Genomic DNA, 14,198 nt, shown 5'->3' on the forward strand with positions numbered 1-14,198 from the left:
AATTGGGTCTTAATTTTATTATAAGAAGGTTGAAAAACAAATAAACTGTGATTGATTCTCCAGATTTAGAGTTAGTAGAGTTGCCAATGGATTCACAAGTGTTTTTTGTAAATCTTGTGTTGGCCAACTCATTAGCGCAATCTGGTTTACCATGCTTTGCCCAAGATGTGTCAACAGTATGATTAAGCTTTCCACGAAAAGTGCACTGGCGGGGAGACTTATCAAATTGCTGTCCACCATGTCCAATACAACCATGACCACGAGTCCACGACCACGGGTCTGTCCAGGTCCTCTAGTGGAGGGTGGTTCCATGACCTGCCACAAAAGTAGAGTTCTCATTAGAATAAGTATTAGAAGATTTGAAGGAGCTAGGGTTTACCAATTCAATTGAGAGAAGACTTCATAAAGGGAAGGTCACCTTCTCTCTAGGAAGCAATTGACCCTTTACCGGCTCATTTTCAGGATGAAGACCAACCAAGGATTTGGCAACACAAACTCAGCTTGTTTGTCCTTCAAATTTTCAAGGTCAGTAGTAATAGGTTGGTAAAGCTGTAGTTTCTTTCACACACTGGAGGAAAAAAAAGAAGAAAAACTGTAGCTTCTCAAGATAGCCTTTGTGAGTACTGAAATAGTCATTCAGGGATTTATCTCCTTTGGAAAAACTTTTTTTTTTGGTTGGGGGCCGGGGTACAATTCATAGGTAGGTGAGATATCTTAGCTTGGGAGTAGCTTTCATAGAGGTCTTCCTGCACTTTATCTAATGTATGAAACATCGGTACATCACATTGGTAGCAATGGAGGGCTCAACACTATTCCGTAACCAAATTTTAACGGTAGAGTTTTCTCTCATCCACTCATCATGAGCAACAATGGAAGCAGGATCCTTAAGGTCAGGTTTAGGTGGGTCCTCTTTGATATATTCAGGCTTAAGCTGTTGAACGGTGTTAGAAGCTTCACCTTAGAAGCTTCAGCAGCTTAAGCCCACAACAAATAATTAGAGACACCACTTAATTTGATAGTGATGATTTGTACTTGCAAGTTATCAGCAAGTTTAGGTTCAGCCATGATAACACCGTTAAAAGGATATCCAATAGATATTAACAAGAGGACAGTACAAGTCACCAGGCATCACAAGGGCAGAATCTGCAGAATATGTCAAACATAGGACTGTTCTAGCAGTATATTCCAAATTCAGAGGCAAGCAAGGGACAAAAACAGCAAACACGAGCAGAGTATGTTAACCTCAGGCTGTGCCAGCATTAGACTCCAGATCCAGAGGCATGCAAGAGGTAGAAACAGCAGAAGAGAGGGATTCTCAGGAAAAAACAGTCTGACTATATCAGGCCAGTATGGTAGCTAGGAATAAAGGAGGTACCACAGTGGTGGAACAAGATCTAAAAGGAGCAGATAAATATGGGACAGAACAAGGGCTTGCTGGTTACGGATGTTCTGTGAAACAGACTAGCCGTGGGCAGTAAGAGGATCAGTCGATGAGGTAGAGCAGCACTTGCAACAGCCACACACGAGTGGTAGCAGGCTAAAAAAGAAGGTTTAATTAGATGAAGACTCCCATTTCAGGTCAGCAGTAGGATAGATCAGACTTAGAAGGTTTAATACTTCATGTCCATGATTGTCTGTCAGCTATTTGCAATTAGAGAAGGTGGCACAAATAATCAATGTAAGACTCTCTAAATTGCAGAAGGAAAATAACAGCCCAGGGATCTGATTACAGCTCTGATACCATGCTACTTTGCAGCAATTTAGGAACCCAGAATCAGAGAAAAGAGAAGTAAGGAATGAGATAGACAGGAGAGGAGAATGAGGAGAAGAGGGAAGGGAGATCTTGCACAAGGTAGATTCTCTCCCCCCCCCCCCCCCCCCCCAAACTTACTTTTATGATATCTTAGTCAAAGATCAGCTAGGATGTCTTCCCTAGACAGGCTTACAGAAATTAGTTAGTATATATTGTCTGCAAGAAACTATTCTAAAAAGAAAACTATCCTAGATATGAATCATATGATATTGCTTGTCAACCAAGAAAAGTGGAAAGGTGCAGGCTTGTAATTAAAATAAGTATGTGTACATGGATAAGTTTACCCCCATTGTACACTTGGTTGTGTATGTGGCATGGCTTCTAATACACCCTTGAACAGTCTAATATGACCATTTTGCTTTTCAAGATAGAAAAGATTAAGAGACATGAGAGAGGAACTGAGAGAGAAGGGGGAAGAATACTGGAAGTCTGGAACACAGTGGAATTCGGTATCTCTTATCATGGTTTAGCTATAGACTTTGTATCGAACTTCAACTTCGGACTCTTGTTATGTTACACAATTACAGCTTAATAACTAAACATGTAAACATTAACCAACCTAAACTCTTACTCGAGCACAGACAAACTCTCATCACTTATTGCAGACAGCCCATGATAATGTAACTCACCTTATTATGGTTACAACTATAGTGACTGTACATGTTAGATCCTGGCCTCCAAAAGGAGACATTCATAGCCTCATAGCCAATGTGGGGTTCCAAATTCCAGTTCTTGGTTGACTACTTGTAGAAAGTAGCCTCAATCCCAACATCAAGGATCCCACTCATTTTTTTCTTCTAATAACTAATGCCTAACGATGCAATATGAGCCTGCGATAATGGTCTCTGAATACTCCAAGGCAGCAATGCCAATGTGTTCATTATTTCTTTGCTAGTAGTCTATATAATAGAACTTTATTTGTATTAATTTGTTGGCCTAAAATTTTCCAAATGCATGATTATTTCTTCTGATTTGGTACTTCTGTGGGTGTTTCCTATTCTTAACTGTATTTAATGTAAGTAAACAAAAGAAGAAAAAATTGTTGTCCTATACTAGTTAATATAGAATAATGTGCCTTCTTTTTTCTCGTGGATGGGGTGCAGGTGGTCACTAGGTGCAATATTGTACGAGATGCTTGTTGGGTATCCGCCATTTTACTCTGATGACCCAATAACCACATGCAGAAAGGTGAATTGACTGTTTACCTTAGCTTGTTATGTCTATCAAGCCAATTCAGTTGATTTAATGAAGCTTTTATGCTATATTATTTTATTTGTTGCATTTCATTTATTTGTTCTATGTAGTCTATCATTCTGCTGTTTTTGTATTTGTTGTAATGTGAGGAATTGCTCCCTCTAAAAGTTTATTATTCACAAGACCCCAATAGGGTATTTATAGTTACAACCTAGTTAAGTCCTATACTAAGTAGGAAAATGAAATATAGAAATAAAACTCTAGACTTATGAGGAAACATAATCCTATTTCTAATTAGGAAACTCAATCCATGTTTTCAACACTCCCCCTCAAGTTTGAGCATAGATATTTATCATGCCTAACTTGCTCATAATGTAATTGAATATCTTCGTGCTCAAGCTCTTTGTGAGCACATCAGCCCGTTGCTAATTTGAAGTAACAAAGGTGATATGGATCAGTCCAGCCTCAAGCTTCTCTTTGATGAAATGTCTATTAATCTCCACATGCTTAGTCCTATCATGCTGTACTGGGTTATGAGCTATGTTGATTGCTGACTTACTATCTGAGTATAACTGTATAGGAACTTCCAAATCTGTCCCAACCTCTTGAAGCAGCCCTTTAAGCCATAGTACCTCACAAATGCCTTGAGCAATCACCTTAAACTCAGCCTCGGCACTGGACCGCGCAACTACAGCCTGTTTCTTGCTTCTCTAAGTCACAAGGTTACCTCCCACATATACACAATACCCAGAGGTAGACCTCCTATCATTTGGACATCCTGCCCAATCTGCATCTGTATATGCCTCAATCTTCAAATGTCCATGAGCTGAAATTAAAATTCCTTTTCCTGGAGTAGTCTTTAAGTATCTCAAGATCCGGTATACTACATCCAAATGTGAGGAATAGGGATCATGCATATACTGGCTAACAAGACTAACTGCAAATGTGATGTCAGGTCTAGTGTGAGATAGATAGATCAACTTTCCCACTAATTTTTGATAGCTTATCTTGTCAATTGGGTCTCCTTCCTTTGCCTTCAAGTGTAGGTTAGGCTCAATAGGAGTCTCAAGCAGCTTACATCCTAGCATTCCAGTTTCCTCAAGAAGATCCAATTTATACTTCATCTGGGATAGAGATACACCACTAGTAGAATATGCCAACTCTAAACCTAGGAAATATCTTAGTTTTCCCATATCTTTGATCTCAAATTCAGTTCCCAAAAAAGTCTTTAATGCTGAAATCTCATCCTCACTACTGCCGGTGATCACAATATCATCCACATATACTAAAGGTATAATAGTGTGACAACCATCTCTTTTAATAAACAAAGTGTGGTTTGTATTGCTTTGCTTATAGCCATTAGATATCATTGCCTAATGGAACCTTCCAAACCACGCTCTTGGAGATTGCTTCAGCCCATATAAAGCCCTCTTTAACTTGCACACTTTCCTATAAGCCTCTGTAGTAGAATACCCGGGTGGTATATCCATATATACCTCTTCTTGGAGTTCTCCATGCAAAAATGCACTCTTCACATCTAGTTGTTGTAAATTCAACCTTTATTAATTGCACATGAAATAATAGTACGAACTGTGTTCATCTTGACAACATGGGCAAATGTCTCCTGCTAGTCAACGCCATAAGTTTGAGTGAAACCTTTGGCCACCAATCTTGCCTTGTACCTTTCAACAGTCCCATCTACCTTGTACTTGATCACAAACACCCATTTGCACTCAATAGTCTGCTTTCCTATGGGCAAAGTCACCAAGTCCCACGTTTTGTTTTTTTCCAGAGCTTGCATTTCCTCATCCATAGCTTCTTTCCAGTTTGAGTGAGATAATGCCTCCTGCCAAGTGTTAGGAATAGAAATAGAGGACAAAGAGGAAATAAAACTTTGAAATTCTGGAGATAGAGACTGATATGAAACATAATTGGAAATAGGATGTTTGGTGCAAGTTCGAGGCTGCTTTCTTAATGCAATTGGTAAGTCTAAAGTAGGATTAGAAGAAGGGTCAAAGACAGACTCACCTGGAGGAACGGATTGTTTAGGGCCAGGAACCAAAGCTTTTAACTGGCTTGGTTCAGAAGGGGTCACTTGTTGCTTTTTTTGATAGGTCTTCAGAGGTCTAGTCTCCCCCTGTATATCATCCACCAGCCGTTCCTATCCGGTCATTCCATCTTCCAAAGGAGGATCATCTGTAGGAATCTCAGGAGAAATATCAGAAGGAGGAATCAATATTGGAACCTCTTCACTAAAACTCTCCCCCTGAAGAGGTGTAGGGGAAAAAAGGGAATTTGTTCCTGGAACACAACATTCATAGAGACGAAAAAACAACGAGAACTAGGATGATAACACTTATACCCCTTCTGTGTAGGAGGATAACCCAAGAAAATGCACTTTAACCCACGGGGATCTAACTTTCCATGAACATGGTGGTTCCGGACAAAGGCAACACATCCAAAAACCTTAGGTGAGACTGTAAAGACTACTGTACCTAAAAGAACCTCAAGGGGACAATGTTGGTCTAAGACTCGTGAAGGCATTTGGTTAATTAGATATGCCGTAGTAAGAACAGCTTCACCCCAAAACCGAAGAGGCACATGCATAGAAAACATGATGGAATGTGCTACCTCAAGTAGATGTTTATTCTTGCGTTCGGCAACCCCATTTTGAGGTGGAGTGTCAACGTAACTAGTTTGGTGTATGATGCCATGGTTTTCTAAGTAGGAAGGGAATGTGCCACCCAAGTACTCAGTTCCGTTGTCCGTAAGAAGGATTTTGACTGTCGCCCCAAATTGAGTCCTAATCATATTATGAAAATTTTGAAAGCACGAGAAAACATCACTTTTTTTGGTGAAGTAAGTAGACCCGTGTGGTCCTAGTACAACAGTCGATAAAGGTAACAAACCATCTATGACCAGATATAGACACAGTCCGAGAAGGACCCCACACATCAGAGTGAATGACTGAAAAAGGAATTTTACTACGATTATCTGAAATAGGGTAAACATGCCTGGTCTGTTTAGCCAAAATACATGCCTCACAATAAAAATAATTTAAATTGCACCTTTTAATCAGATCAGGAAATAATTTGGACAAAATAGGTAAAGGAACGTGGCCAAGACGACAATGCCACTGTAATAAGGTAAAAAGTGCAGGGGAGGTGGAATTAGAGACCGTAGAAAGAACTGATGGGGACCCATCTATTAAGTAGAGCCCCCCTTTCTGTCTACCACTGCCAATCGTAAGCCCTGTTTCCAAGTCCTGAAACACACAATGAGAAGGAAAGAAAGTTATTTTGCAGTTCATATCATGAGTAAGGCTACTAATAGATTAAAGATTAGCCGAAAAATTAGGAACATGCATGACATTAGATAAGGTAAGGGAAGGCGAACAGATAATAGATCCTTTCCCAGAGATAGGGGAGAGAGAACCATCAGCCGTTCGAACATCCTGAGCAATAGGGACAGATGAATAAGTATGAAACAAAGTAGAAGAGCCTGTCATATGGTCGGTTGCCCCAGAGTCGATTACCCAGGAGGGATAAGTCAAATTGACATTGTGACAACCAAAAATACCTGTGGTAATTTGTGGATCAATAGAGGGATCAATGATAGAGGCTATACTCGTACTAGAAGTCTATACTGGAGAAGATGAGTCAAGTCTGAACATCAATTGACGAAGGTGTTGGAGCTCATCTAAGGAAAGAAGTGTTGGAGTACTCAGGGTGTCAGAACTAGCTTGATTTGCAGATGTTTGATTGCTGCCCTTGATTCCATTTCTACCTCCTCCACGGGAATTTGTTGGACGCCCATGCAACTTCCAACACTTGTATGACGCTATTTTCCACAATTCTCGCACTTTCCTTGGAGGGCGAAAATTACGGAACTAGATTTATTATTGCTATAACCAGCCACTAATGCAGATCTATCAGATGTTTGAGCGTGTACCATAGTTGTCCTTCGACTGTCCTCGGTATCTACCATGGCACAGGCTTGAGCCAGAGAAGGGAAAGTCTCTCGAAAGGATCTGTGCGTGAATTTGATCAAATTCTATATTCAATCCTGCCAAAAAATCATAAACTCTCTGTTTATCTTTGCATTGTTGATAGGCGATAGCATCTTCAGCATTCTTTGGTGTAAACTTCCCATAGAAATCTAAAGTCTGGTAATATCCCCGAAGAGTGTTATAGTATTGAGAAAGAGGAAGGTCCTTCTGCTATAACTGATTGATTTTCCGTCTAATTTCAAACCACTGTGCATCATTGCCAACTCTGGAGTATGTATCTTTAGTAACTTTTCAAATAGTTGCCGCATCAGGAAGGAGGAGATAACTCTCTGCTATGCTAGGTTCAATGGAGTTGATGAGAAAACCCATGACCAAGCATTCATTTGTATACTACTTGGAAAGTTGCAGACCAGGTGTGGAAGGTTTTGTAGAAGTCCCATCAAGATGGTCAGTAAGACCATGAGCACCAACAGCTAGGGAAACTGAACGAGACCATCTAAGATAATTTGTCCCATTAAGTTTCACAGTGGTTATCTGAAGCGGAGAAAACTCACGATCCTTATGAATGGAAGACATGGGAGACTCTTTAGATGTACTAGATAAAGGAGATATGAGATCAACCATAATTGCAAGGAGAAATTAAAAAAGTCCCTGAACTTTTTCAAAATTTACGAAAAAGTCCCCTAAAATTGTTGCAAATTGCAAAAAAATCCCTGAATTTTTTCAGAATTACGAAAAAGTCTCTGAAATATTTTCAAAATTACTCCCACTAATTCACGTGAAAAGTATCTCCCTAGGTTACCTCCAATTGGTATATTGTTGAATCAAAGTACACCAGGAAATTTCCAGGAAAGATTGGAGGGATAGAACCGATCCGCTTAAATACCAGACTCCTTAGACAAAATTTTCCTAAACATGCACTTAATCACCCAATATACAGTTCCAAGATACCCGAAAAGAAAACAAACACGTGAATAGCGACTTCAAAAAAAATTTCTACAGCACCTCTGCAGGATGAAAACAAAACCTTGCTTTAATATCATGTTGTAATGTGAGGAATTGCTCCTCTAAAAGTTTATTATTCACAAGACCACAATAAGGTATTTATAGTTACAACCTAATTAAGTCCTATACTGAGTAGGAAAAAGAAATATAGAAATAAAAGTCTAGACTTATGATGAAACATAATCCTATTTTAATTAGGAAACCTCAGTCCATGTTTTCAACAGTATTTCTGGTCCAAGCCTGGGTAGAGGAGGAGGTTTGGCTGTAAAGCCAATGCTCCTTCATCAATGGGATTGCTTTCTTCTGCTTTGCAAAAAAACTGTCTAATGAGAACACCAACGAAAAAAACTTTTAACTCTTCATGTCGAACAAACCACCAATAATGAGAACAATCGACAATCCGTAAATATAACGGCATCAAAGACACTATCCAAATGATGCCATTAGTAGGGAGGAATATCCATACTAATTCTTCAAAATTGTAGCTCCAATGTTTATATAAGCACTTTGCAAGAAGGCAAGTAGTTGGTAAAGTATGGGTAGGTAAAAGGGAGGCAGTAGGTAAAGTATGGGTAGGTAAAATACAATATTGGTTACTGTGGACCAAGTAGGTAGGTAAAAGACAATATTGGTTGTTGCGGACCAAGTAAATAGGTAAAAGACAACATGGGTTACTGCAGACCAGATAGGTAAAAGGTAATATAGGTTATTATAGACCACAATTAGGGAGGTAAAAGTAGTATAGGTTACTACAAACCAAGTAGATAGGTAATGGTAGGTAGGTAACTGTATTGTTGTAGAATCCCATCTTAGGAGGACAAAGATCTTCACACATAATATCTTTCAACACACCTTGAGTAGATATAAAATGAGGTACCATTCTCCCCCTCACATGTAGCATTACATGTAGACAATTAATGACAACTAATATTCAGTATAAAAAAGATCCCAAGTAACAATTTCCACTGAGACCTTTATGGTAGATATAATCTTCATTCTTTTAGCAAGTCTAAATCCAAGAAACAACTTCCAAACTCTCCCCATGGTAGATTAAGATAATGATAATATTGTTATAAACTAGAATTTTTCAAGGGGTTACTTGTAATTACTGGTAAATATATAAGCCTAATGGCAATTCTGTAATAAATCAGATTTTTCAAGAGGCTAGCTGTAAATAAAGAAGTGATGGACATGAAAGGAACTAGATTTATAAATGGAGGACAGAGTTGGAAGCCTAAATTTAGGAAACAAAGTGGGAGCTAATTAAATATGGAAACAAATACTAATGGAAACACAAAATAAAGCAAGTCTGGGAATTATGGAACAAAACCTGAAACCAGAAATAAGAATAAAAACTAACTAGGAATTTGACCAAAAGTGATCCCAAAACTGAACCAAGAAGTAAACCTAGATTTGAACTAATATTGTCCAAAAATTGAACCCAAAACTGAGTGAATATGAACCAAAAACTAACCAAAACTTCATGTTCTTCCTCCCGGAACTAGAGAGAACAAATTGCCGAAAACTCAGTACGAAGATAAAGTGTAGAGAACCGGTGCTTCCAATCCAAGCAAAACCTCCAATTGAAGGTTAGAAAATAGAAAAGGAACTATTGATTTTTTTTTCCTTTCTTCTTCTTCCTTTTTTTTATTTTTAAATTTTTAAATTTTTATTTTTATTTTTTATTAATGTCAAATTTCCATAGGAACCCCAGTTCAATGAATAGTTTGTCATCTTCATTGAACTAGGGTTCCTTTTTTTTGGGGGGGAACTTAAATGATTTTCTAAAAAATAACCGGGGGAGAAAAAAAAGGGTTTATAATTTTTTTTATTTTTTTTTATATATAAAATTTTTTTAAAAAAAAAAAAACAATTAAAGAAGGGGGGGGGGGAAAAAAAAAAAAGAGGGGAGGGGGGGGGGGAGGAGGGAAGAAAATAATATATTATTTTTTTTTTTTTTTTTTTTTTATTATTAAATTTTTTTTTTTTATTTTTTTAAGTTTATATATTATTTGTTTAAAATTGAATTTTGGTTTTTTTTTTTTTTTATTAATTAAAATATATATTATTTTTTTTTTTTTTTTTTTTTTTTTTTTTTATTTTGAGAAAGAATAAGGTGAGGAATGGGGGAGAGGAGAGGAGAGGATGGAAGCCACGATTGTGTTGTGGAGTCTCATTAATCTTGTGAGAACTCCTCAAAGTAACTTTTCTATATATAGGCTAATTTACAAGTCTATTCTATATAGGAAAGCATAAACCTATTTCAATTGGTATAAAACTCTTAATTCCTACAACCCTTTCCTATCGAGAGTTAGTGCAAAGTACTAACTCTCGATGGATCAATCCCTTCCTAAATTGCCCTTTTCTAACACTCCCCCTCAAGCTGGAGCATATATATTACTCATGCCCAGCTTGTTACAAATATAGGTAATCCTTGTATTCCCTAGAGCTTTGGTGAACAAATCTGCAAGTTGTTCTCCAGTCCTCACATGCTTGGGGGATATTATGCCTTGCAGTAACTTCTCACGAACAAAGTGGCAATCTACTTCAATATGCTTGGTACGTTCATGAAAGACTGGATTTGATGCTATATGAACCGCAGCTTGATTATCACACCATAACTTCATTGGTGTGTCATCAATAATTCCTAATTCCTGGAGTAATTGTTTTATCCATACCATCTCGCATGTTACCTGTGCCATAGCACGATACTCAGATTCTGCGCTTGATCTTGCTACCACAGTTTGTTTCTTACTCTTCCATGATACAAGATTTCCTCCAATGAATGTGCAGAGCCTTGTAGTCGATCTTCTACCAATAGGTGATCCAGCCCAATCAGCATCAGAGAATCCTTCTACATTTTTATGTCCATGATTAGTGTAAAGAAGCCCGTGTCCTGGTGCTTTCTTAAGATACCTCAGAATTCGTATAACTGCATCCCAGTGTGATGTTCGTGGGGCAGACAAAAATTGGCTCACAACACTGACAGGAAAGGCAATGTCAGGTCTAGTCATAGTCAGATAATTCAGCTTCCCAACAAGCCTTCTGTACTTCTCTGGATCGTCAAGAAAGGTTCCATCTTCTGGCATTAACTTTAAGTTACATTCCATGGGAGTGTCTATAGGTTTTGATCCCAACATTCCTGTTTCAGAAAGTAAATCCAGTACATACTTCCGTTGAGATAAGAAGATGCCCTTTGTTGATTGGGCAACTTCAACTCCTAGAAAATACTTTAACTTGCCCAAGTCTTTGGTCTGAAATTTCTCTTGTAAGTAGGTCTATAACCTATCAATTCCTGAAGTGTCATCTCCTGTAATGACAATATCATCAACATATACTACAAGAAAGATCTTGCCTGCATCAGAGTTTTTAAAGAATACAGAGTGATCACTTTCACAACGAGTCATCCCAAATTCTATTACAACAGTAGTAAAGCGTCCAAACCATGCTCGAGGTGACTGCTTGAGACCATATAATGATTTGCGGAGGCGACAAACCTTATTCTTCTCTCCCTGAGCAACAAACCCAGGTGGTTGCTCCATATACACTTCTTCATGTAGATCTCCATGAAGGAAGGCATTCTTCACATCCAACTGAAACAAGGGTCACTTGTATGTAGCGGCAAGAGAGATTAAAATACGGATGGAAGTAAGCTTGGCAACAAAGAAAAAGTATCAACATAATCTATGCCATAAACTTGAGCATAGCCCTTGGCAACGAGACGAGCTTTCAGGCGAGCTAACGAACCATCAGGATTAACTTTCACAGTGAATATCCACCTACAACCAATAGCTTTCTTTCCTGAGGGTAAAGGCACAAGATCCCAAGTTTGATTGTCTTCTAAGGCTTGTAATTCTTCGTTCATTGCACTGACCCAATCAGGATTAGACAAGGCTTCAAGAACATTCTTAGGAATAGGATAATTCTCGATAGTAGATAAAGCAGTAGAGAACCCAGGTGATAAATTAGAATATGAAATAAAGTTAGAGATGGGATACTGAACACAAGAACGAGTACCCTTCCGAAGAGCAATGGGAATATCAAGGTCAGATTTGGCAGGAACGTCCGCAGGATCAACAGACGAAGTCGGCACAGAGGTAGAGACCGTAGGTGCAGAGGGGGGAGCTGGTGGTTTTGGTCGGCGCATGTATACTTTGGTGATGTCTGGCAGAGGTGGAGGGGAAGGAACTGTACCCTGTGGAGACACACTTTGAAAAATACATAGATCATCATTTAGGTCAGTTAAACTATGAGATTCAGTGGAAAAAGAAGTTGACTCAAAAAATGACACACTTGCAGTAACAAAATATCTTCGTAAGTCAGAAGAATAACAACGATATCCCTTTTGAGTGCGAGAGTACCCCACAAAAATACACTTAAGCGCACGTGGATCAAGTTTAGAGATCCCTGGGCGATGATTACGAATGTAACACACACAACCAAATACGCGAGGAGGTAAAGTAAATAAGGGAGATGAAGGAAATAAGAGAGAATGAGGAATGCCACCTTTTAAGACAGATGAAGGCATCCTGTTAATAAGATAACAAGCAGTTGAAACTGCATCAGCCCAAAAGGATTTAGGAACCTTCATCTCAAATAAGAGAGAACGGGTGACCTCTAATAAGTGTCTATTTTTCCTTTCTGCAACCCCATTTTGTTGAGGAGTATCAACACAGGAAGATTGGTGAAGAATCCCATTAGAAGCCATAAATTTACAAAACGGATCAGAGAAATATTCTTTGGCATTATCACTACGAAAAGTACGAATAGGAACACCAAATTGAGTACGAATTTCAATAACAAAATTGCAAAATATGTCAAATAATTCTGAACGATTTTTCATTAAATAAAGCCAAGTGACTCTTGAAAAATCATCCACAAATGTAACAAAGTATCTGTAACCTGAAGTAGAACTAACAGGACAGGATCCCCACACATCAGAATGAACTAGAGAGAAAGGGTGGTCTGATCTGGTGTTTATACGAGGAGGAAAACTCACACGATGAAGTTTTCCAAATTGACAAGACTCACAATCCAACTTTGAAAGAGAATGAAAACTTTTATCTACCAATTTTAGGGTTTCCAGAGAGGGATGCCCCAACCGACAATGTATTTGATGGGGGATGGAAATACTAGAACAAGCAGTAGAGGATATCTCCTCGAATAGATACAACCCCCCAGACATACGGCCTCTACCAAGTATCTTCTTTGTCGTAAGATCCTGAAATAAACAATAGCCAGGAAAGAATTTCACCAAACAGTTATTAGTGGAAGTAAATTTTTGAACAGATAATAGGTTAAATGGCAAATTAGGTACGTAAAGAACTGAGGGTAGGGTAATGGATGGAGTGAGTTGAATTGTACCCACTCCTTTAACATTGATATGAGAACCATCAGCAAGTGTAACCAAAGAGGATGATGGAACAAAAGAGGAAAATATACCTGTAGCCCCGGTCATATGATCAGAAGCTCCTGAATCAATGATCCATGGGTGAGATGTGGTTGAAAGGCAACTAGTAGCATTACCTGTCTGAACAAGGGTGGCAGCGGCTGATTGTGGTTGAGTGGCCTGAAACTGAGTGAAACGAATATAATCTTCCTTAGTCATCTTTACAGTCTTACCCTCAGGATGAACTTTAGTAGTTGTAGGCGCTGATTCAGAATCGATAATTGCATTCGCCATGTGTGGGGGCTTCCCATGAAGCTTCCAACAGTATCGTTGAATATGTCCTGGACGACCACAATGATGACAAGTCTTAACTTGTCTTGGACTGTCAGTAGAGTTGTGTGAACCTGAATATTTTCCAGTATTATTTCCTCGAGTTCGTCCTATATTTTGTCCACCAAGGACCTGTCCTCCAGAGGTGCCTCGAGAAACTGTTGCCAAAGCTGAATTTTCTGTAGAGTTATTGGTACTCTCCCTTGCAACACGAAGAACTCTTGAAAATGTGTCGGCTAACGTGGGTACATGATCACTACCAAGAATCTGTGCTCTAACTGCCTCAAACTCCTTTCCAAGACCTCCCAAAAAACCCATAACAGCTAATTGCTCTCTTTGATTTTGCATAGTTTTGACTTCAGAGGAGATAGGTAGAATAGAGTTTAGTTCTTCATACATTCTTTTAAAATCTGCAAAATATTGGGTAATATCTCTACCTTTTCTATCTACTCGATAAA

General features: G+C 38.6%; 1 protein-coding gene across 1 annotated transcript in view; it reads left to right on the plus strand.

Annotated features, from left to right (window-relative positions):
- The window catches only part of LOC149011791 (uncharacterized), a 69,932-nt gene that overhangs the window by 21,096 nt on the left and 34,638 nt on the right, over window positions 1-14,198 (plus strand). Inside the window, exon 7 of the mRNA XM_089161970.1 lies at window positions 2,917-3,001. Coding sequence (XP_089018096.1) covers window positions 2,917-3,001 — 85 coding nt within the window. The remainder of the gene's footprint in view (window positions 1-2,916; window positions 3,002-14,198) is intronic.

This window comes from Hakea prostrata, chromosome 7 (assembly GCF_041222555.1).
Source record: "Hakea prostrata isolate BN-2017 chromosome 7, UWA_Hpros_2, whole genome shotgun sequence".
Taxonomy (NCBI): Eukaryota; Viridiplantae; Streptophyta; class Magnoliopsida; order Proteales; family Proteaceae; genus Hakea; species Hakea prostrata.